Below are 25729 nucleotides of genomic sequence, written 5' to 3'. Positions count from 1 at the left end.
TGCTCGGGCAAACACATTCGGTTTATTTGCCTCCTGAGGAGGGTCTCGGCGCCTGTTTGAGGATACATCTATCTTTCCCCGTTATCGCGGTAATTAATTGCTACCCTAATGTCTAGCAGCAAGTATTCGAATCTTAAACGCGATTCGAAATACCGAGAGAAAAGGAAAAGGTCCCCAGGTTGTTCGCGCGTTTCGAACGGCAAATTCGAACGTCACTTAAAATTCGGGACGTGTAAAAGAGCGGTAAAGTAAACGTAGCGGTCAACCGTCATTAACAAGGGTACACGCACGCTGCGCTTGTACAAACACTCCTGCATAATTAGCTGGTTTTCCAAACGCCTTATTTTTCTTTTGGTACACGAGGATTACATAACCCTTGTCGAGAATTCATTGCCCCGGTAAAGAAAAGGGCATCGATCTGAATTAACCGTAGAAAGACCAGTCAAGGTATGTTGACCTATTAACGTTGGGACTTCTTCGGAAAAACCACAACAATTAATAATTTTATTATAGAAATTTCAGTCGATTCACAACGGTGGGTTTTTGAGGATTCCAATTCCCATAAAATAAAAAGTTAAAAGCATTTATATGTTGTATCTGGTAGCAAAAGTGCGAGGAATCTTGACGATAAAGTACCGTTCATAGTAAATTCTTCATTTTATTACACTGTTAAAAAGCCAAGAACTGAGTGATTCTCATGAAGCTGAGTGATGTTTTATTTAAAATAATTGCATGTGATTCTTTAACGATTATTCCGACGGTATAAAAAGCAAACTTCAGTATTTCTGGCGTTAAAAACATCCGCCTACCGCGATAATTTCATTCCAATTACTATTTTCATTGCCGCCATGAAAAGCCTGTAACAACATAGCTCCAAGGTTTCTATATACCGTTCCCTATGCACCCTCTCTATCGCGCCCGAGCATCGTCCCAACAAACGTTTACTTTCCTCTACTCTATTTGCGAACCACGGCTCCTTATCGTTGTCGTTTACGATCATCGTCACGGGCGTGAAAACACATTTCAAGACGGAAGTAACTCCTAAACGGGGAACAAGAACAAATGATGGAACAGCCCGGTTTTACTATACCGGTCCGAAGGATCCTCTTAGAAACTAGCAGGACTGAGAAAAGGGTTCCTTGTGACCGGTACGTCGTAAGAGGTTCCCATGTTTTCCATCTTCGTTCGTTCCTTCGCTCGATTCTCCTTTTATCCTTCTCAGCTCCTTTCTTCGCTACCTTACCGGAGGTGATGAGGTCAGCGGCGGTCATTCGACAAAGGATATGGTATAACGGAACGCGTGGGTGCAACTTCGTTGTGACACGGATTAAATGATCGTATTAATTTCTCTCTGCCGCTGGCACGGGTCCTGGAATTCGAGGCTCCTCTCCTGGGAAACGGTCTTCGTGCTTTAAACGCGTGACACCGGACCTTTCTGCGAATTTGCCTAGTTGAACGTGACGCGCACAGGCTCACTAAAGTATTCGAACAGTTACGAGTACATTTTGTGAATATATTATGCGCGCTGTAGGTAACAATTGAAAATTTCATCAACGTTGTTATGAAACGTTGGGACTCCATTATGATGATTATATTCGTGAAGTTTGGAACACACTATCGGAAAATGTACTTTGCAGTCGATCATACCGAATCTTCCGAGATTTTTCAATTTTGTTGAAATGCTTTCTTGAAATATCGTCCTTTACAGATCACAAATGATAGCTTGCACTTCGTTTCAACTCAATCAAACAATCACATATTATTCACGATGAAGCGAAACCAATATTTCGTTCTGAATGGATTGAAACCATCGCTATAGCAAATCTTATGCCTCCCTTAATAAAACATTATAAACCATTTTCTTTGAAGTTATTATCTCTAAAAAAAACTTGTTTGATAATAACTAAACTATGTTTCGAAGATAAAGAATAATGCATAAAACAGGAACCGATGAGTCGATAGATTTACAAGCAGAAGAGTTTCCGAATCTTTCGAAAATGCGTTTTCATCTCTATTTTCTGAAGTAACCAACGACGATGAACATCTACATTCAGTAACCACAGCTGTGCCATCGTTCATAACAGAACCGCAAGAAGAAGTTGCACTTGCTACCAGTTATTCCTCTAGCCACCTGTTTTCGAATCTCATTCTCGTTTTACCGTAGCTTCGCGATATTGTAAGCGGCAATAAACTCGATTGAAAATAGGAGATAATTTATAATTGTCCTCGAAACAGCCCCGTTGCTGCGAGCGAACGTTCGCAATATTACGCCAGAACCGGTTAGTCAACTTCTCTTAATGCAACACGCTCGATACCAATGACATTGACATTGAATGTCGGAAGAGCACAAGTAGTGATACTTTCCGACCCATTAGGCAAGCTTTAATTTCTCATGTAAACGCTAACGACGATAGTCATTCGTCATCATTTGCCATTCGTACAATTTATCGTCGCGTGCGAAGAGCTTGTGTATGTTAATGTTAGAAAGTATCGTTCTAAACATGGGATAATGAACAAGTTAATCGAGCCTGTTTGCGAAAAATGGTAAACGTAAATGGTAGAAATTGAAAATTATTAATCATGTTGATTTACGCGAGATTGCTAGATGATTTTTCACTGTTTTTGTAGCTTCTGTTGAGAGAAGAGCTTCCTTCTATGGACGACCTAATTATTCAGGCATTAGTGGGTATTTGATAAACGAGTAGCACATTGATGATTAATGAAACTCGCTAGTTAACCTAATCGTAGAACTTATCCTAACCTAACTATAAATATCAACTCTTCCATAATAAAGTGATTACCTACTTAAGGAAAATATTAGATCTCATCAGAAGGATGGAATAATTATGTACAAAATGCACATCATTGTACCGCCAAAACGTTTGGCTTCACTTTCATCATCTCCGATTTATGGGAAGAATATGAAGCACAAAATATATTGTAGAATATAGTTCGCTATTTCTTGTTCCTTCTTTACTGCGTAATCATGTCCAGCTTTTATTTTAGTACAAATAGTAACATTTCGTTACTCTTTCGTTTCCCATTTGAAATTTTCTTAATTCAATAAATCTTCCAAATCGCAATGAATCATAATAAACTTTCCGGAATCGTAACTCTATACATCATCCAAATATCAACCAACAAACCAAATACTATCGACAAAAAGTTATGAAGTTCTCGGTCTTCCAGTCAAAGAGTCTGTTCGTAATAGAGCTTTTCATCTGACGCAACAAGGATTGCAATTACTTCATTGTGTTTTTCATCTTCCATTGCCATGAAGAGAAATCTTCCATGGCGGTTGCGGTGCAAGGTAACCGCGACCTTGGGAGACACGTAGTGCAGAATTTCGTGCACGCGATACGCGCCGGGAAGCAGAAAGCCAGGTGCTCATCAGAGCGTGTGCGGTTGATGGTAATGAACTTTCGCGAGGCAAGGCCGCCGGGATGATTTCATAACGCGCGCGCAATGCCTTTGCTCTCGCTCGCCTGACCAACCTCCACAAACTCTCTCTCTCTCTCTCTTTCTCCTATTGCTGCTCAGTTCGATAGCTCTTTCCTCTTTTCCTCTTCTGAGACCGCAACAGCTCGTTGTACGAGCCGTTGAACACACGCTCGACCGAGAGGGAAAGAGAATCATGAGACTCGGTAATAAAAAGCTCGATCGAAGGAGCGAGTGAGAGCTAAATAACCGGAGAACATTGACTTATATAATGAATCGCGCGTCTCTAAGGATGAATAAGAGCTCGGCCTCGATTACCGTTCCTACGAGAACGTATGAATTTTTTCCTCGGCGCACGAGGCGAGATCGCCATTATTGTTCAGAGATAATTCAAAGGCCGTCTGTTAGTCCTTGGTTAATTACATGCAATGCAATTCCGTGGTCGAAGAACCTGTACGTGGAACGAAACGACCGGAACTTTCCTTCTTCGATAAGCATATGTACTTTGCAAGTATCAATTAATTTATATTAGTTTCTTGATCGAACTGTTACATATTAATGATAAATTAATAAAGAGAGGCAGCAACAATTTTTTTTTTATAGATTACAGATTGAAATGAAATATCATTGTTCTTAGAGTTCATTTTTCCGGGAACAGAAATATCTCTGACAGTCAATAATCCCGTTACTCCGTCAATTTATTCCACTTAATTCGATCGACTCTTTAAATCGATCAGGATCGAACCACTGGACAAACGGGTTACTTTTTTCGATCTTCTGCACGAAAATTGAATACAGCAGAAATTCACAACAAAAAGAACCGGTTCTCCGGTATCTGTCGCCCTGCTGAGCGAACAAATTATTTATCTCAACATTACAAAAACTTTCTTTGTGGCACCTGTCGTCCCTTCGTCCATTTATATGGCCGGATAATCTCAGTAAGCAGAGACAATGTAACGGGTCCTCGACAGATGTTCATCTAGATTCTTGCAAATGCGGAGAAAAAAACCGGGCACAGTTGCCGTAAATTTGCCCGTTCATCGGCTGTCCGCTTCTGTTGAATGAATACAATGTGATCCAAGATTGTAATCACGCGCGACACGCCGACACCTCGATGAAGCCTTACTTGCTGGCAAGGGCCGAGCGAGCCGTAATAATTTAGCACGGCCATCGTGCAAGACAAGAATCGTCTCGATGGAGCAACTTATATATAGTATGTATATGTAGATATATATGTATACGCGTAGTACGTGCTAGGCCCGTGTAACGTGGAGGCACGCGGCTGGGATCCGTTCGTGGGACTCGCGACAGAGACACGGATGGCCCTTCCATTCACAGACCACGGTGTGCTTCCCAGTACAATTCAATTCGCTGGAAACCGACGCCTGCTGCACGCTCCGCACAGCGCTGGAATGCTGATTCTCGAATATGCCTTGGCTTGCCGAGCAAAGCACGTAGGATGGAAACGCGAATCTTCTACCGTGGCTGGCCGGGAACACCGTGCGGAAACGCACACGCCGCGCATTTCAACCTCACGCCTTCGAGCCGCGGATCGACTTCCGATCGAGCGGTCTCCACATCGTAGTGCTCGTCAGCTGGGATATAGGTTTTTTGGTCGAATCTGGAACGAAATGTGATCTGATTCATTGTGAAATACAAAGGAAAATTTTTGTATAAAGAAAATCGTCTGTATTCGTTACGTTCTTTCGGAGCGAGTTCTTCTTAACGATGAATGGAATAATGTAATAATAGAGTTTATAAAACATGGAAATTTAAATAAAAATGGATCGAATAAGCACACAATTTCATTCATGTTAGAAAAATTATACCAGTTCAGCAATTGTTTTCTATTTTTTTAGATATATAAGATTTGTAAATGTTTAAAGAACTATTACATCTTTTAAGTCTATTCTAAAAAAGTTCTAAGATAAATGTCAATGTTTGAAAGTAAGCTTGAAATTAATTTGAATTTCAACGTTTCGAAGCTACGTCATATGATCAATATTCAATGAAATATTGTCTGCCGAAGAAAGATTCCAGTTCCCATTAATCAGGTCTATTCGACTCCAGTCTCAGAGATGATGATATTAAAATTTATCAAGGTAGTCGATTTGAAAAGAAGGAGATCGTAATATAAGCCATAAAAGAGTTCACGAAGCATCTTCAGCGCCATATAATAAATCTGCCAGCACGGTTCGTTCAATGAAGGGATCATGCTGGACATTCGAATCCTTCGCCTCGCAATGCACGTATCCGCGTACGGAGACGTTTTGTGCATTTCAAAGAGTTCCTGGACGGTTTTCAAAGAAAAAAGTACAAGCAGAGACTTTCGAAAAGAGGACGGCGCGTCATTTGCGAATTCGTACATTCTCCACATTCACGTCGGTAGCTTATGAAATCTGTATTTCGAAATCAAAGTACACACACAGAATAGATAGAGAATAGAATCACTATTATCGAAATATTAGAAACATTCGCAGTTCAAAAACTGCATAGTACAAAAATATTCTAATAAATATTTATAACAATAAATTCTGAAAATATTCTGAAATGTGAAACGATCACAGAAAGAAACGATTATTCCTCTATTCAGTCTATTGTATCTTTATTAATCTCGATACGAATTCTAAGGAATTCAATTTTCAGAAAAACCACCTATCCAATATCAAACAGTAAAATCCTGTATCAAAAGACTTCTGTCTTTCCGTTCTATCTAAAGTTTGTTCCGTCAATAATAGTTTCGTACTTTCCAAATTCTTTCGCAACCAATATCCAACTTTCATTCTAAGAAAATCTCGCTTCGTTGAAATTCGCAATAAACGCGAGTCGAAGACGTAAACCGGAAAAAGAGAACATCCTAGAAAGAGAAGATCCTATCGGCGAATAGAGAGGCTTATTGTTCGAGTAGGAAGAATGGCGAGAAGCGATTGTACCTTGCAAAGGGTGGCGTGTCGCTTTTCACAAACAATCGAACTCTCGAGTCGCGCGCGCAGCACTTCAATTCCGAAGAAATTGCGAAAACGACGCCGTGTAAGGCGAACGATAAAGACGAAACGAAAGCGAAAGATAGAGATAGAACGAAGCTTGTGCACGTGCGTTTCTACTATGGATTCGTCGACGGTGAAAACTAGCAAGGATATAAGGATAAACGAATGGCAAAGACAGAGCAAGAGATAGAGTGAAAAAATAAAAGAATTCTGTATTCCATGCACACTCGGCATACAATTCGTTCGACTGGGGCGAGGGTGTTAACGAGAATTCGCCCACGTACGCTCGCGCCATATGACGCTTTGACTCACTCCGTTGTTAAAGCCCGGCTCACCCTCCGGACAAACGCATCCCGCCGGTAATTACTATGATAAACTGCATGCAGAGACACGACTCGTCTCCCTATGAAATTTCATGGGAAATAGAGTTCCTTAGATTATTTAGCCTCGTACATATGCTATTTCAACGTTGGAATTTCCATAATGAATTCCAGGAAATGAATGTTATTTTCGTGCTATGCACAACTCTGTTTATAAGTATTTCCATGCTTCTGGAAAAATTAAGGAAAAAATCATTAAGGAGTTATTAAAATATTTAAAAATTGAAAAGTTCGATACAAGTAAAAAGACATATGTTTTGTTAATTTTGATAAATTGATCGATAATTTGAACGAAATATGTAAATATAGAAACGAAATTAATATTTGGTACGGGATTTACACACTTTTCCACTAAATCGATTATTTCCTATTTACATATTTGGCACGCGTACTATTCATAATTTAAGCGCCGCAATTATTATCACCTTTGAAATCTTAGAGTATTTTTAATATAGCTCTCAAATCAGAGAACTGTGGGAACTAAGTTGAGCTACAAATACAAACTCCTGCTAATAATTTATGTGAATTATCACGTTTGAATAAGAAATCATTGGATCATATAATGAGAACATGAAATGAAATGTATATATTTTTCTGTTACAGCGCCTGTATATGACCAGGATACCACACAAGTAGCAGAATACGATGGAGGTACGTACGCCGTGACGACTTTCATTACTCCTAATCTAATCAATGTACACACACGTTACCGACGACGTGAGGTTAATTGTGGCCTCTATCGGAGTCGAACAGACAACACGTGCCATTTTAACGATTCAATTCTTTCAATGAATATTAAGAACGTTGTGCACCGCTTTAACCTTAAATATCACATATTCAAATAACTCTGTAATGCGTATCCTTTAATAGATGCAATCTTTCATTCTCTTTAAATTAATTAGAAAAATCAATTATTCTCTTTGAATCTAATTCAACTCAAAAAATTTAATCTCTATATAAACTTAAAAGAAAAACACAAATAAGAATTCCAAATAATTTTGTTAATTTACAGCCACAGCTGGGTGCTACTATAACTTTCAACACTATGCGGAAGGCGATAGAATCATAACGAACGAACCATGCCTGAACTGCACGTGTCACAATCGAATGCTGATGTGTTACTTGAGGGTTTGTCCCTTCACCAAGGCGATTGGCCAAGACTGCACAGTTGAAAAACGCCCGGATCAGTGTTGTCCTGTCATCACCTGCCCAGAAGTGCCGGTACAACTGTTGACCTCGACTACTAGCGCGCCAGCAATTTCCGGTTCTACGGCGGTCGGTTTCCACGACAATTATGGATGCAATGTTGACGATCGATTCTACGCGGATGGTGCCCAATTACCCACCGATCCTCAGAATCCTTGCGAACTCTGCTATTGTATCAGGAATAGGACTACTTGCGTCATGCAGGAGTGTACTTTACGTGTGGCTGGATGTAAGCCTGTTTATCAACCGGGAATTTGTTGTCCTGTCAAATATAATTGCGGTAAGTTTCTTGTAAACGGCATTAAACAGCGAAACATTGTGATAACAAAAATGCAAATTTTTGTTACACCATGTTACTTGCGTTATAAAAGAAACGTAAAATATTGACAAAATTTTGAAAAGTACTAATCCTTCCAAAGCGTTTTCGTCGACTATGTAAGCTATAAACTCTAACTAAGCTTACTTGAGAATTTTCTCACTTTATTTTTTTTTTTTTTTTTTTTATTTAAGTCATACAATAAGATTATTTGTATAGTAAAGATTCACTAATTGTATTGATCAGTTGTGCAAAGATAAGTTTAAAATACTATATTGTATCAACGTATTCGGCAATTTTAGTCATTCATCAAGATTAATTTCTGTATATGTTTTATTTGGATTATAACTGTAAATCTTCAACAGAATACGACGAGGAACTCGCCACGACGGTTGAACCAACGCCCGGTCTAATTATGACTACCACGATGGCCCCAGGAGCAACACCGCAGTGCTACCACGAAGGAAAAGTTTACGAGGACGGTGACTTGATCTACTCGACCCAGCCCTGTCAGCATTGCTATTGTTTCCGCGGTGACATCGCATGCGCTGTGCAAGATTGCGGAACACCGATGAAAACTCATGGAAAGAATTGTACAGCCTTACCACCGCCGGAAGGAGAGTGTTGCCCGACCACGTATCAATGTGGTAAGAAATAACTTCCTTTATTACACTGCTTAAACGCAGCCAACATTCCAACGTTCGCGAAACTAGTTCTATATAAACATTCTTTATTGCATAGAAGAAGATGGACATGGTGGACTCGTTACATTACCTAGAGGCGAGGAATCATCTACTGAGGAACGCGTTCCAGAGACTACAGTTGCAACTGTGACAACAGCTGAGAAAGAAGCACTGCATCCTGAAACAACAGAAGAGACCTTCCCAGGTTCTGACAATGTCATTCCTCAAGATCACGAAATTGTAACCACTCAAGAGGCAGTTGAAAGCGCGCCGTCTACAGAAGAACCTAAAAAAGAAGAAGTTCCTTCTCTAGAAGAAACCGCTGCTCCAGAAATTCCAACAACTCAAAAAGAAACTGAAGGTACTGCAGCAGTGACAGAAGCATCTAGCGCAGCACCAAAATTAACCGAATCTCCCGAGGGAGCAAAGGCCGCAGCGACGGAAGCACCATCCGTAGAAGAAAAGGGCGAAGAAATGGCTACTACACCTGCAGAAGAAACTACTCAAGAAGTCACCGAAATATCAGTTCCAGAAGAAGTACCAGAATCGTCACCAAAACTGGAGACTACGCCCCAAGAAGTAACTACGGCAAGAGGGGAAGAAAGACCAGAGGTAGTTACTGAACAAGCAATGCCAGAAGAAACACACACTCATAAAGTGCCTGAAGAAACACAACCTGAATTGCCAAGCGAAGAGAAACCAACGAAAGAAAGTGTGACTGTTTCGGAGAAAGAGCCAAGTGTTACTGAAGAGACAGTACCTACAGAGGAGCATCCAGTGGAGGAAGCTAAGATGCCTACGCAAGCACCAGAGTTTCCAAGCGAAGCACCAGAAGTTCTCAGCGAAGAAAAGGGAACATCTCCAGTTTATGGAGCAGAAGCGACAACAGTTAAAATATTGGGCGAAGAGGAAGTAACTGAAACAGTCAAAACGACTAAAACTCCTGCCACTGAATCAGAACAGAGACTGTCTACGGAGGCACCCATTGAAGAGAAACCAGAAGAAGCCGCAACACCTGGGATTGAAATAACAACTGAGAAACCAATTGAAGAGGTTCCAAGCACAGAACAAGTTCCTCAACAACCTGAGCAAGTTTTCGAAGAAGAAAAGGAGAAACCAATGGAAGTGAGCACGGAACAATTACCTACAGAAGTGCCTGCAGCGCCAGTAGAACACGGTATAGAAGCAATACCTACAGAAGTTCCAGTCGAACAGAAAACAGAACTCCCAGTATTTGGACACAAGGTTCCTGAAATGCCTGGTCTGGCTCCCAAGAAGGAAGATATGATTCCTCCTGAAGTATCGGAAACTAGTGAACATCCAGCTGTAACAGAAGAGTACAACATGGAAGAGGGAACTCCTGTAATTCCGGAACGTGGTCCACCAGGTATCTCGATTACGGAACGTGTACCAGAGAGCAAGGCAGAAGATAAGGATGCAGTAACCGAAATTTACGTTACGGAAGGTTATGTTGACATGAAGCCACCAGAATTCCATATACCAAGCAGCCTCGTAACTGAGGCACCTGAGCAGAAAGGTTCGTCCATGTATGTACCTACAATTCACGAAACAACAATTGCTCCTAAACAAGAAGCTGTTCCTATAGAAGAAGGAACTACGGTGGAAGCGCAATTGCCCGAAGAAGCGCCTTCGTCCACTTCGATTGCACCAGAAAAGGCTACAGAAGGTGTTCCTCCGGTTACGGAAGCTGGTGAGGTTCCGGGTGAAGAGAAAGAGGTAACAGAAGCTGCTGCGAAGGGCACTGAACCTAGCCCTGCAACAGAGATTTCAACATCAGCCCCGGAAATTCCAGAGAAAGTACCACAAGAAACTGAACAACCTAGTTTGCCAGAGGAACAGAGTACGGAGACATTGTCTTCCGAAGTTTCCCCGACAAAAGAGTCTTCTGAAGAACAAGAGTTACCGACAAAGGGACTTACTATCGAAGAATCTGGAGAAACCTCTTCCGAAGAAGTGAACGATTCAAGCGAAGAAATTACTGCTTCCAAAGTGAAACCGGCTGAAGAAGCCGAAAAGACACCTCAAGAACACGTATTTGAAGTATCGGTTCCAATTCCAACTAGGGTACCTATAACAGAAGAATATCCAACTGAGCAACCAGCCATCGAAGAGCAAACCGAAGAAACTGTGAAAATAAGTACAAAAGGTGCGCCAATGACACCTACAGAAGTCAACGCAGTTCCGGAGGAGAAACCTGCTACAGAACAAGGAGAACAAGGTACTGTTGCGCCGGAAGAAGCTTTGCCAAGCGAAAAGCCTGGTATAATTTCGGAAGCTCCTGAAGAACAGGCTACTGAGAAACCAATTACTGAAGAGGAAGCTCCAGTCACTAAGGAAGCTAAGGACGAAACAATAAGTATAACACAAATACCCCCCGGCGAAGGTGAGCGACCTGAAGCAAGTGAGAAACCTGTCGTTGAAGAAATGACAAAAGAAACAACGATTTCAGAACTCGGAGGTTCACCAGTAACACAAGAAACGACGGAGGCTGAGGAACCAACGGAAGGTACTCCAACAGTTACAGGTCACCCAACAATGGAGCCAGAAGAACAGAAACCAGAAGTTTCAGAGGCTAGTGAACAGCCAGCTCTTGAACAAACTGAAGCACCGATAACCAAAGAAATATCGTCTGAAGAAGTAGTGCAAGAAGAACAAAAAACGGAGGAGCCAACGAAGGAAGAGGGTCAAACTGAAGGACCAGTGACTTCATCTCCATCGACAGAGGAATCAATGACTGAAGGATTAGTAAAGGAAGGAACACAAATTCCTATAGAGGCGTATCAGCCAACTAAACCTCCTATTAGTGAACGTAAAGAAGATGAATTGGGTGCAGAAAAGCTGCCTGAGGTGGAAAAAGGCGTTCAGAAGCCATCTCTTGAAGAAGAGAAGCCAACTGAAAAGCCTGTAGAAGAAGAAGAAACTGCCATGCCAGGAGAAGCTCAAATAACTGGAAAACCCCTTGAAGATCATAAACCTGTTGATAAACAACCAATCGAGGGACCCGCCGAAGGAGAACAACCTGCGGAAGAAGAGAAACCAACTGAAGAATCTGTTGAACAAAAACCTGAAGAAGAAGAGAAGGCAAGTGAAAAACCAGAGGAAGAAGGAAAGACAGTGGAAGAAGAGAAACCAACAGAAAGTCCTATTGAGGAGGAGAAACCAACTGAAGAACCTGCTGTAGAGAAAAAACCAACTGAAGAGCCTGTTGCAGAAGAGAAACCAACCGAAGGTCCTATTTCAGAGGAAAAATCGACTGAAGGACCGGCTGCAGAGGAGAAACCAACTGAAGGCCCTGTTGCAGAGGAAAAACCAACTGAAGGAACTGTTGTCGAGGAGAAACCAACTGAAGGTCCTCTTGCAGAGGAAATACCAACTGAAGGGGCTGTTGTTGAGGAGAAACCAAGTGAAGGTCCTGTTCTAGAGGAAAAACCAACCGAAGAGACTGTTGCAGAGGAAAAACCAACCGAAGAGCCTGTTGCAGAAGAAAAACCAACTGAAGAGCCTGTTGCAGAGGAGAAACCATCTGAAGGGCCTGTTGCAGAGGAGAAACCAACTGAAGAACCTGTTGTAGAGGAAAAACCAACTGAAGGACTTGCTCTAGAGGAAAAACCAACTGAAGGACCTGTTGCAGAGGAGAAACCAACTGAAGGACCTGTTGTAGAAGAGAAACCAACTGAAGGACCTGTTGCAGAAGAGAAACCAACTGAAGGACCTATTGTAGAGGAAAAACCAACCGAAGGTCCTATTGGAGAGGAAAAGCCAACCGAAGAACCTGTTGCAGAACAGAAACCAACTGAAGAACCTGCTGGAGAGGAAAAACCAACTGAAGGGGCTGTTGCAGAGGAAAAACCAGCCGAAGGGTCTATTGCAGAAGAAAAACCAACTGAGGAACCTGTTGCAGAAGAGAGAACGACTGAAGGACCTGTTGCAGAGGAGAAACCAACTGAAGCAGCTGCTGGAGAGGAAAAACCAACTGAAGGACCTGTTGCAGAGGAGAAACCAACTGAAAGATCTGTTATAGAGGAGAAACCAACTGAAGGTCCTGGTGTGGAGGAAAAACCAACTGAAGGTCCTGTTGTAGAGGAAATACCAACTGAAGGAGCTGTTGCAGAGGAAAAACCAGCCGAAGGGTCTATTGCAGAAGAAAAACCAACTGAGGAACCTGTTGCAGAAGAGAGAACGACTGAAGGACCTGTTGCACAGGAGAAACCAACTGAAGCAGCTGCTGGAGAGGAAAAACCAACTGAAGGACCTGTTGCAGAGGAGAAACCAACTGAAGGACCTGCTGAGGAGGAAAAACCAACTGAAGGGCCTGTTGCAGAAGAGAAAGCAACCGAAGGGCCTGTTGCAGAGGAAGAACCAACTCAAGGATCTGTTGCAGAGAAGAAACCAACCGAGGGGCCTGTTGAAGAGGAGAAACTAACTGAAGAACCTGCTGCAGAAGAGAAACCAACTGAAGGACCTGTTGCAGAGGAGAAACCATCTGAAGGGCCTATTGCAGAGGAGAAACCAACTGAACGGCCTGTTGCAGAGGAGAAACCAACTGAAGGACCTGTTGTAGAGGAGAAACCAACTGAAGGACTTACTCTAGAGGAAAAACCAACTGAAGGGCCTGTTGCAGAGGAAAAACCAACCGAAGGGCCTATTACAGAGGAAAAACCAACTGAAGAACCTGGTGTAGAGGAAAAGCCAACTGAAGGACCTGTTGCAGAGGAGAAACCAACTGAAGGACCTGTTGCAGAGGAAAAACCAACTGAAGGACCTGGTGTAGAAGTAAAACCAACTGAAGAAGCTGCTGGAGAGGAAAAACCAACTGAAGGACCTGTTGCGGAGGAGAAACCAACTGAAGGGCCTATTGGAGCGGAAAAGTCAACCGAAGAACCTGTTGCAGAACAGAAATCAACTGAAGGACCTGTTGTAGGGGAAAAAACAACTGAAGGACCTGTTGTGGAGGAAATGCCAACTGAAGAACCTGTTGCAGAGGAAAAACCAACTGAAGGACCTGTTGTAGAGGAGAAACCAACTGAAGAACATGTCTTAGAAGAAAAACCAACTGAAGGACCTGGTATAGAAGAGAAACCAATTGAAGAGCCTGCTGTAGAGGAAAAACCTACCGAAGGGCCTATTGCAGAAGAAAAACCAACCGAAGTGCCTATTGCAGAGGAAAAACCAACCGAAGGGCCTATCGCACAGGAGAAACCAACTGAAGAACCTGGTGTAGAGGAGAAACCAACTGAAGGACCTGTTGCAGAAGAGAAACCAACTGAAGGACCTGTTGTAGAGGAAAAACCAACCGAAGGGCCTATTGGAGAGGAAAAGCCAACCGAAGAACCTGTTGCAGAACAGAAACCAACTGAAGGACCTGTTGTAGTGGAAAAAGAAACCGAAGGACCTGTTGCAGAGGAAAAACCAACCGAAGGGCCTGCTGTAGAGGAAAAGGCAACTGAAGGGCCTGTTGCAGAGGAAAAAGCAACTGAAGGACCTGCTGTAGAGGAAAAACCAATTGAAGGACCTGTTGCAGAGGAGAAACCATCTGAAGGACCTGTTGCAGAGAGACCAACTGAAGGTCCTGTTGCAGAGGAAAATCAAACTGAAAAGACCGTAGAAGGCAAACCAAGTGAAGCCACTCCTTCTCAGGAAACTGTACCAGTATCTGTAGAAATTCCAACTGAAAGTCCAATCGAAGAGAAACCTTCTGAAACTCCTGAAACAGCACCTACTGAAGTTCCTAGTGTAGAAGAAACTGCTAGCTCGTCTGCTCCGAAAGAGGTAGCTGAAGTGTTGACAGAACTTCCAGAAGAAAGTTCAGAAGCTGCCATCACCACAGCTACGGAAGAAGTTTCGCACACCGAGGAAGCACAAACAGAGAGTAGTATGTCACAAGAGCAAACAACAAAAGCTCCCACTATTCACGAAGAACCTTCTACGGAACCAACTATACAAGCTTCAGAGCAGCCTACTGAGGAAGAAAAATTACCAGAAGGAAGCACTCAGAAACCAGAATTACCTTCTGAAGCATCAACAGCAACTATTCAAAGTGAAACAACCGAGCAAGAAGCTAAAGTGCCTGAGGTTGGTATCATGACTGAAACTCCTGAAGTGTCAGCGGTTGAACCTGGAGCTGTTAAGACAACAGCAGCACCAACTGAAGAAACGAAATTACCAGAAGGGGAACAAAAAGCATCTACTCCCGAAGAAGCTCAAACTGAAACTCCATCGAAAGAAGAGGGAACCACTCAAGGTTCTCTAAAGAAGGAATCAGAGGGTCCTATTACAGAAGAGAAAGTTCCAGGTGTATCACTTGCAACACCCAAAGAAGAAGAAATTCAGGAGACCACACCCTATGCAGAAATAGCGCCGAAGGCCACAACTGAACAAATAGCCGAACAATCCACTCTGGCTGAGAAACTTCCGGAAAAAGAACTATCCACAGAAGTTCCTTATATACCACCAGCAATTCCAGGAGAAGGCAATTGTCTCGTCGAAGGACAATCTTACAGCAACAACTCTATAATTCCTCCAGCCAACCCTTGTCAACTTCAATGTCGTTGTATCAGTAGCATCATTCAATGCGATCTTGTTCAATGCCCACCGCCTCCCAATCATTTATCAAACTGCATGCCAATTTATACTAGCAAAGATGCCTGCTGCCCGATGTACACCTGTGACTCGACGCCTACAGCAGGGTTGGAGTCCGATAATCATATGATCGAACACGAAACGCCTAAATACGAAGAGGAACAGAAAACTGTATCACCAACAGCTGAAGTTCCAGTGAAGGAAGGCACAACGGAAGCTATCAAGGAACATTCGACTATGGCACCAGAAATGCACATATCTGGTGAAGAAACGACTGAACAGACACATACACCTGGTTTTTCCGAAGAAAAGCAAACGACACCGAAATCTGCGGAACCTGGACACGTACAAACGACTACCGTTGGAGAAGCTGCCAAAGAACCTGAAGAACAAACCCTTAGTCCAGTATCTCCACAGATAGAATCTTCTAGTCAAATACCTCCAGGGGAAGCGAATGAAACTTCACCAGAAGTATTAAGCACTCCTATGAAAACCCCAGAGGAACAGGTAACCAAGATTCCATCTACGGAACAGCCGATCGAAGGGCAGGCTCCTGAAGAGCAACCTTCAAGTACTGCTGTGAGTGGGGAACAGACAGTTGTAACCACAGAAGGAATCCAAGAAGAACAAACTTCTGTTGGAATTGAAAAGGAAGCTTCTACCACAATAAGACCAACGGCTGAACAACCATCTATTCCATCTGCTGAAGAAGGAGAAAAATCTGTAGAAGGCGAAGAACAAATAACTGTTTCACCTGCAGTTTCAGAAGAAGGTATAACAAAGGAACCTGAACTTCCAAGCTCTTCCATATTGCCAGAGGTTGCAGTGACGGAAGGTCAACCTTCAGTGAATGTTGAAACCCAAGGACCACTAGAAGAAGGCTCTATTGTGGGCCCAGAATCGGTAACACAACCCGAAGAAGAAGGAGTAAAGGAAACTAAGCCAGCTGAAGAGGAAAAACCTGCTCAACCTGAACAATCTACTACAGAAGGTGGATTACAGACAGTCCAACCTGGTGAAGCAGAATCTGAAAAAACATCCATACCACCAGTTGAAGTGTCTACTTCACAAGAAGGTGTAACAGCAGGCGAAGAACATGAAGTGACTCATGTGGAACAAGGAACTGTTAAACCAACTGAAGGTGAAACACCCGTAACGGCAGAAATGGAAATGACTGCACATAGTGTGACTAAAGAAGGACCAAGTAGCACAGAAGCACTAGAAGTAGGAATAACCACGCCGTCAATCATAGGTGCAGAAACTACAAAGGAACCAGAAACTGTTTCAGAAACTACTCCGGAAGAAGAACATGCCGTCCCTGAAAGAACTGAACAACCTTTGATACCTACTACTTTAGCAGAAGACGGAATTAAGGAAACCGCAGTTAAGATGACTACGATAACACCCGAAGAACAACCTGCGAAGGTACCCGAAGAACAGTTACCAAGTTCTACCGAAGCTGCTGAGGCAAGCACTGAGCAACCCTCAACATCTACTAAAACGGAGGAAACGGCAGAAAAAGAAGAAGTCACTGAAGAACAACTAAATATCGTTAAAATGAAACCTGAACAGGAAACTACACCACCACCTGAGGAGCAACAACCTGAAGTAATACCAACAGTGAAAGGAACAACAGAATCTGTTTCACCTGTTGCAGAGGAAACTACACCATCGTCTGAAGCTACGCGATCTCCTGTATCTCAGGAAACTATTACAGAAGCAACACCTGAAATTAGTACAGTGAGAACAGCTCCTGAACTGACTTCTCCTCAAACACCAACCGAACAACCTTCAATGGAGAAGGAAACTGAGGCACCTGCTACTGAAGAAGTGGCTACAGAAGGAATTAAGGAACATCCTATTGAACCAGAGGAGCAACCGGATACTGAGAAAACAAATATAGCTCCCGTTGAAGATAAAGTGCCTGAAATTACAGCACCAACTGAAATTCCAGAAGAGGTAACAAAGAAAGAAGAGCAGGTGACAGAATCTGTGGTACCATCTGAGGAAACTACAATGCCAGTTGTAACTGTGGGAGAACAGAAACCTGAAGAGGGAACTGAGGAACCAATTGTAACAGAAGGTGTGGCAGTTGCAGAGACGACCAAAATGCCTGATATGATAGATGAAGGAATTACAGCTACCAGAAAAGAACAACCTAGTGCAACACTACCTCCAGTTGTGGAAATCAGTTCCACAGTAGCACCAGAAGAAATTCCAATTTCGCCAGAACAGACAACGGAAAGGCAGAAACCTTCAACAGAGGATGAAGGTGTAACAGAAGAGAAGGCTACGACTATGCCAAGTGAAATGGGTTCAACTCCTGAAGAACAACCTTCTGTGACGGAAGAAAAACCGGAAGAAGAAATGACGCAGAAGACTGAAGTACCATCTGTAGAAGAAGCAACAGGCAAACCAGTGGAAGAGGCAGCAACGAGCAAACCAGTCGAAGAAGCAGCAACAAGCAAACCAGTCGAAGAAGCAGCAACAGGCAAACCAGTCGAAGAAGAAGCAACAGGCAAACCAGCGGAAGAAGTAGCAACGGGAAAACCAATGGAAGAAGAACAGACGCCGGTTGAAGAGCAAACAACTCCAGTAGAGGAAAGCGTAAAGGTAACTGAAGCTGTTTCTAAGGCACCTGCCGAGGCTAGTTCTACTGAAATACCAGTGAAGATAGCGACTGAAGAAGCAACAGAACAAGGACCATCTGAGATACCAGAGAAAGCACTTCCTACCGAAGGACCAATACAAGCTACTGAAAGTCCGCAAGTTCCTCTTCAAGCACATGAGGAAGAACATTCAACCGAAGCTCCCGAAAACGTAACTCCTGCAGGAGAGATCCCAACGCCAGAAGTTCCAGAGAAAGAGATTCCAACTGCAGCACCAGAAGAAGCAATTACTACGGAGGCAGTAGAGAAGGAACTTCCTAGTGAAGTTCCAGAGGAAGCTCAACCTACCAAAGCACCAGAAGAAGTTCTTCCAGAAAAGGAGAAACCGACCGAGACAACAGGAAGTGCTCTTCCTGAAGAAGAGAAGCCTGGCGAGGTAACTGAAAAGACTCTTTTTGAAGAAAAGAAACCCGCTGAAGTAACTGAGGAGATTCCTGAAGAAGGAAAGCCAGTCGAAGCCGAACAGCAAACAATTGAACCCGAAAAAGAAGTTCCTCAAACTACTGAAAGTATTTCATTCAAAGAGCAATTCCCTGAATTATCACAATCAACTACACCAGTAGCTGAAGCCGAAGCAACGTCTCCTCAAGAAGGAGAAGTTCCAGTGTCTCCAGTTGAAGCTACGGAAGCTACAACAAAGGAAGCTGAACCAAGTCAACCTTCAGAGGGAACACAGCCTGCCGTAACGGAAGGACTGCCTGCGGTAACAGAAGCACAATCTGCCGTAACAGAAGCTCAACCTGCGGTAACAGAAGCACAACCTGCTGTAACGGAAGCACAACCTGCTGTAACGGAAACACAACCTGCTGTAACGGAAGCACAGCCTGCGGTAACAGAAGCACAGCCTGCGGTAACAGAAGCACAGTCTGCTGTAACAGAAGCACAGCCTGCTGTAACAGAAGCACAGCCTGCTGTAACAGAAACACAGCCTGCTGTAACAGAAGCACAACCAGCAGTAACGGAAACACAGCCTGGCATTCCAGAAGCGCAACCTTCTACCAAACCAGTAATCGAAACTTCAACACAAGGTGCAGAAGAACACCCAGGAACTGAAAAGACTCCTGAGGAAGAGCAAGCAGTTTCAGTATCAACGGAACAGCCTCAAGAAAAGAGTACAATTGAACCAGCGCTTCCTGAAGAGCACAAAGAAGGAGAAACTCACGAGCTGCCAACAGAACCATCGGTTGAATCAGCCGAGGAAGAAGAAGAAGAGGTAGAAGAAGCTGCATTGCCGGAAGCACCTTCGACAACCGAGAAAGAAGAGCCATCTGAAGGTCAACTGCCAAGTGGATTTGGCGAGCATCTTCCACCAGTGAATCACACATTTGAAACCACTGAACGACCTATACAACCAAGTCTATACGAACGACCTACGAGTACTCTAGCTCCGCAAGTTCCTGAATATCCTGATCAATCGGTAACTGGAGAAGACAATCCACACTTCCCTCCACATGGTGGCAGTTACTTGAGTCCCGACGAAGATTACGACGAAGATGATCAAGCTATTTACGGACCAGGAACTTGCCGATATGGCGGAAAAGTTTATGTATCGGCGCAACAAATTCCAAGAGATGATCCATGCGACTTCTGCTTCTGCTTCAGAAGCGACATCATTTGTTTGCAACAAAGCTGTCCACCGCCGATCCCAGGTTGTCACGAGGAACCGATCAGTGGATTCTGTTGTCCAAGATACGAGTGTCCTGTGTCAATGGCCACGTCGCTTAATATCACCACGACGACGACCACGACGACAACCACGTTGCCGCCACACTTCCACGCTCATGCATATAAGGGAGCTGCGAAACGAAGCGGCTGTCAAATTCGCGGACAAGCGTATCGTGTTGGAGAAGTTATTAGGTCCGCGTCAGGACCTTGCCTTCAGTGCACGTAAGTTTAAAGTCTCTTTTTAAGTAATCATTATCATTTGAAGCTACTGAGTGTAAGTTATACTCAATAGGAATTATATATATCCCAAAAATTTTATATTTTAATCAAATTCTATGTCATATTCTAAATCGTATATTTGCGGCTACATTCTTTAGAAATCAAGTGACATACTGACATGATATTAAATTATACTTTCTATTTAAAAATAATTGCATCCGAAAACTCTACATTCTAACTATAGCAATATACGGCATCAAATGGCCCAACTACCACTCACTATCAAAAGTAAAATAGCCACAAGCGAAACACTCATTGCCTTATAAAAAATTGTCCTCAAACCAGTAGTTTATCTCGAGCATATTCACAATCCCCGATTTTCAATATAATCGTATCACGAAGAGTAACCTAATGAAAGTCTAATTGTTTTATAACCCATGGATAATGGGAATTTTGCAATACCTGCGACAATAATATTAATGAAACGAACGATTTTGAATTTCAGTTGCGGTGGTGATGGCAACATGAAATGTGATCCACGAGTGTGTAGTCCGGAGCCGATGTTGAGGCAAATGATCGCAGCAGCTACGGCCAGAAGGAGGAGATGAGCCGACCAACACGATCCCGGGGATCCGTCGAACAAACATACGCACAAGGAAGTCTAGAGCAGGATCAGTGTTGTATAAAAGTGAATTAAAAATATTCTAAACTATCTAAATATCGCGGAAACACAGACTGTAATGTGCTTCGGCGATCACGAACTGAGTGGCCAAAACCGTAAACGTTTATATTATAATATTATATTATGTTATATAAAGAGAAAAAAAAAGAGAGGAAGAATGAGATAGAGATAGGAATAGAGAACGAGAGAGAGAGTGAGAGAGAGCGCGAGAGAGGGAGAGATCGATGAGCACGTGTAATGGAAGGGACTAAAGGAACAAAAAAGAAAGAAACGAAGAATTTAGCTATGTAAAACAAGGCTCGTTTTTAGTGCCAAACGTGAAACAGAAACAAGCAAACCAGTGGAACGAAAAGGGATATTAGTGGAGAAATATTTCGTGATAGTTCCATGTCTTACGCCATTATCTTTTTTCTTTTTTTTTTTACACGTAAAAACGATGGTTATAAAGGAAGAGAAAAAGCGATTAATGAAAAAAAAGTTGCTGAACGTACGAGACTTATGACTGTGCCTTCGTCAGTGCCGACAACAGCGGCACTAAACTTTCGTTCCGTGACAGCCAAACACGGCGCTAATTTTAGCCACGATCATCGTCGTTGAAGCTTAATATTCTCAAGGAATCGTCGTTAGGAATTAAATGTGGTGATGGGATACAAACGATAAATGCGTTTCAGTCGAACGCGACCAAAAAAAGAAATAAATAGATAAAAAAGCGAAGAAAATATACGAACCTTGGTACATACGAAACGATTTCCTATACAGTGACATTGTAACAGCAATATCAGAGATTGTACGAGGGATAACCACGAGATCCTTTTCTTAGCATAAAGCCTTGTTGATTTCCCGCGTACGATCGAATGCGTGAGAATTCGATTCACGCGATAAGAAATGTAAGCGCCACGTAGCAGATTGCTCTTGTAATACCACTGTAGAAACTTGAACAACGATGATCCAAGGCAATCTGCCGTACGATCGCGATAGATCAAAATCGTTTCATGGCTGACACGCGTCGTGCGCTAACGATCAGTCCACATCTACTCACGTCTGCTGACGTTCACGCGTGTTCGAATGCGATCGATAAGATACTAGAAATATCAACGCCGCAGATCCATGACAAACTTCCCAGTCAATAATTTCTTCCAACTATTTTTTACGCAACAACATTCCTCTATAGAATTTTTATAATATCCTTCGTCTTCCTATAAATCACGAACGCGATAATACACCGAATGTATAGAGTTGGTGGAAAAGACGTATTAAAATTATAAGAACTACTAAGCATTAAAATTTAAACGCACCATGTCAAGTGAAAATTATTTCTTGCGATATATTTGAAAAAGTTTCTACAATATGCATATAATTTAGAATGTAGATTCCAGACATACATAACTTGTTATTCTTTTGATACATAAATTTGAAATATCATTTTATAATGTTTAGAGTTTGAGATTCAAGGCGACGTCAGTCGTCGTTTAATATGTCGATTCCACCAATTGCACATACGAGTAAATTCCTTTCTTTATCGCGATAGATCCGTGTAATAAGCTAAGATCGTATTCAAGCACGCGCGCTTGTATGTGTGCGTGCGTCTGTGTGCATGGTACATTTATATGTTTTAAAGATAAAATGAAAAGAAAGAAAAAGCCACAAAGACAAGACGAAAGGTACGCGTATCTCAAAGCTCAAACAGCGGCTCGCGCGGAGGACCGAACGCGAATTCGCTTCTCCGGCGAGCTGGCGTCATTATACATATATATATAAATATATATATAAATATAAATATATACATTTATACGATTCTTTATACACACTGTACCCCCTAAAATAATAACACTTAACGATGTTCTATACGTTTGTATGAAAGCATATTAATTATATCTATACGATGATCGTTCTTCGTTCTCTAGTCTCAAAGTGTCGCGGGGATTGTGGTTCTACGATATAACGTGTCCACCACTTCACTCCTGCGATTTATCCGTAAACAGTCAATTAGAATTTGATACCCATTTTACTAAGCCATACCGCGTGGAAAACACCCGAGGAACAAGCGGAAAGTGTTCGTTCACGTATACAAGGAGTCGAATGTGGAACACATTGTCAGAAACGCTTTGAGACTCCGGAACTTGGGGCCGTTTAGGTGTAATAAAACGAACGCTATTATTATCGCAGAAAGTACCGCGCAAGATAGCTGTCCCTGTAATTTATAATACAAACGATAGACCACACGTATTAAAGTTCTGTCTTCCTGAAAAAATTCTGTCTTCAAGCGAATCCCGTCGAATGCTTTTCTGTATATGCGTTCGTTAATTTAGCTCGTAATTTTCGCGGACAAACAATCGAACGTGAAACATTCGCGAGTAAACGCGGTCTGAAAAACACGAGTATGAATAGGGAAGAAATTTCTGCCGGAAGGAATTAGGAGAACGTAGTGTAACCATAGTGCTTCCAATGGCAACTCGATCGTGATATAAATGGCCATATTATTACTGTCACTGTCTCGAAGATTATCTTTACATACGTAAACACATCCGATAATAAAGTTAAAATACATAGAATTCACGAAAACCTTCTTTATATCTAAACTGTCTATACGTTGATTTAGTCCAAAGACCAATATTTAAGGAGCATTTAAAATAAAGTAGAATCTTTGTACATGAACCAATGCATGACTAATTAGATTAAACATTCAAAATGAACGATTTGGTTGGTGATCTAGAATCTAGGTTAGTCGATTGACACGTTCAATGCATATCTGAATTGACCTACCTTTACAGTATATACATAAGGGGATTGTACGTTTTTTAAGATATTTTCCTAATAATTCATATCAAGCAAATACTTGAATTTTACGATATAGAAATAGATTTTCTAAAATAATTATTTGTGTATGATAATGACATGAAAAAAGAAATCATGTTAAAAGTCTCAAAATTTGGAAAAAAGCTTTTGGGATAGTCTCGTGAAGAACGCATGCGTAAAGTTTTATGATGCCGAAATAGGACTCAAATGAAAATGATTCATTAGCATATGGCATTACAGGTAGTGGAAATCGAATCAACAATGAACGTATTAATGATATATTTTTTATAATTAAAACACGGTCGGGTGGCCACCTTGCGCTATCTATTCGAGGAATGAAAGTTTTTATTGCTATTCATAAATGCAGTCCATTAGGAAAGTACGATAACACAATATCTTTCTATAAAAACGTTGAAGCTAACAGAGCTCGACAATCTTCAAATATAATTTCCCCTGCGATTAAACGTGAACACGTTTCTCGCGTACGAACCAATCATAATTTCAGTACTTACGCGCAATCGAATCGGCTCTTTTTTATTAAACTAAAATTTTAGTAATTAGTCGAGCCTAGTATTTATCTTAATATCCACTCATAGTGATAGTATATTATACGGGCTAAGATGCAACAAGGTCGTAATTTGAATCGTCGAATAGTTTTATCGACTAATGTTTTAGGACTGTAAGTAGAACCACATAGAACCCTATACTAAATTCAAAATTACACAATAAAAACAAATGACGAACTATGACTAATCTATTTCATTTATTAAGTAGAAAATTAAATAACTTTTTAATAATTAGAAATTAGATCATTATTAATCATCATCTAATATTATTAAATAAAAAGCTAAAAATATAAATTAGTACTTTAATATATTGAAAAACAGAAAGAGGGATTTTAATATATGTAAATATAAATTTTTATTCCATGTATTACATACATATACATACATGGCCATGACAATTGGTCCTTATGTGGTCGTATTTCTATCAATTCCTTCGTCTCAGCACCATGATTACTGACTAATGAGTACTGTCGACTACTAACAAGTTTTACAATCTCGTTATATCGTGGCTCGTACTATACCGAAGGTAAAACGAGTATCGAGTTTTTACAACGGTACGTTTATATGATATAGATGTGTAACTGTAACGTAAGATATATTAATTATGGTGAACACATAGGATGCATGTAATTAACATCTGCGTGCTCAGCGTTGGTAAAAATCTTCCCCGTCGTGTCACAATTGATCAATCCGTCGCGGCTGACGAACGTGTTCTTTGACAACGCAAACGAGCCACGCACCTTTATACATATTATATATATAAATATAGATATATATAAATATAAATACATGATATTTATACACAGAATGACCAATTTTTATCTGGTGCCAATAGTCTTCTAGCGCGAACGTTTACCGCGTCGCAATAGTTCTTCAATTATAGAAATCGATTTTCAATGGAAGCCGAATTGTAGATTAGAATTGATCATGCTGTGAATAGCGAGACGAATATTAACTATGCACAGTACGCGAATATACTCAAAATGCTCGTGATAAATTTCTCGGATAGTTCTTCTTTCTGTCTTCTCTTCTTTCATTTCGTTCGTTCATTTAGTTTTCCTCCTCCACCCTTTATTTGTTTCATTTTTGTAATCAATTACGAAGAACCACGATGACAGTTATCCCCATTATTATCAGCATAATTATCAGTTATTCGCCACGTGTAATAATATGTAATACATAAAGAAACGAGCGAGCCGAGGGTATCTCGGTGGTTCTGACTGTATGGAAGTAGGTTAGATTTGACAGTACGTGCTAGTATAAAGTGTCCTTTTATATAGAATAAACGATTTTGTATGTCTAATTTCGATCTACTCTCTGATTCTCACTACCTTCCCTTACAAGGGGATATTAATGGCTCGAGTTAAGAAATATTTGAATAAAACATTATTCAAAAATAGTACAACATAATTGGTTGCATGCAGTAATTATTAAAAAATTTTCTGATTTATTTCACATACATGGTTAATGGTTTTGCTAAAAATAAATAGCCAGGAAATAGCAGCTAAGTTCATTTACTTCT

General features: G+C 41.5%; 1 protein-coding gene across 2 annotated transcripts in view; it reads left to right on the top strand.

The window, feature by feature from the left end:
- The window catches only part of LOC100648429 (titin), a 63378-nt gene extending 37668 nt beyond the window's left edge, over positions 1-25710 (top strand). The window contains exons 4-8 of one of the 2 annotated variants that reach the window (XM_048404706.1): positions 7409-7456; positions 7818-8291; positions 8693-8974; positions 9069-20166; positions 20669-25710. In XM_048404706.1, the coding sequence (XP_048260663.1) occupies positions 7409-7456; positions 7818-8291; positions 8693-8974; positions 9069-20166; positions 20669-20771 (12005 nt within the window). In that variant the 3' untranslated portion in view covers positions 20772-25710. The remainder of the gene's footprint in view (positions 1-7408; positions 7457-7817; positions 8292-8692; positions 8975-9068; positions 20167-20668) is intronic. The other variant, XM_048404707.1, reaches the window with a different exon arrangement.
- The last annotated feature ends 19 nt before the right edge of the window (positions 25711-25729 follow it).

Source organism: Bombus terrestris, chromosome 3 (assembly GCF_910591885.1).
Source record: "Bombus terrestris chromosome 3, iyBomTerr1.2, whole genome shotgun sequence".
NCBI classification, from domain to species: domain Eukaryota; kingdom Metazoa; phylum Arthropoda; class Insecta; order Hymenoptera; family Apidae; genus Bombus; species Bombus terrestris.
Note: the sequence above shows the minus strand (reverse complement) of the source record. Positions and strands in the feature narration are given on the sequence as shown.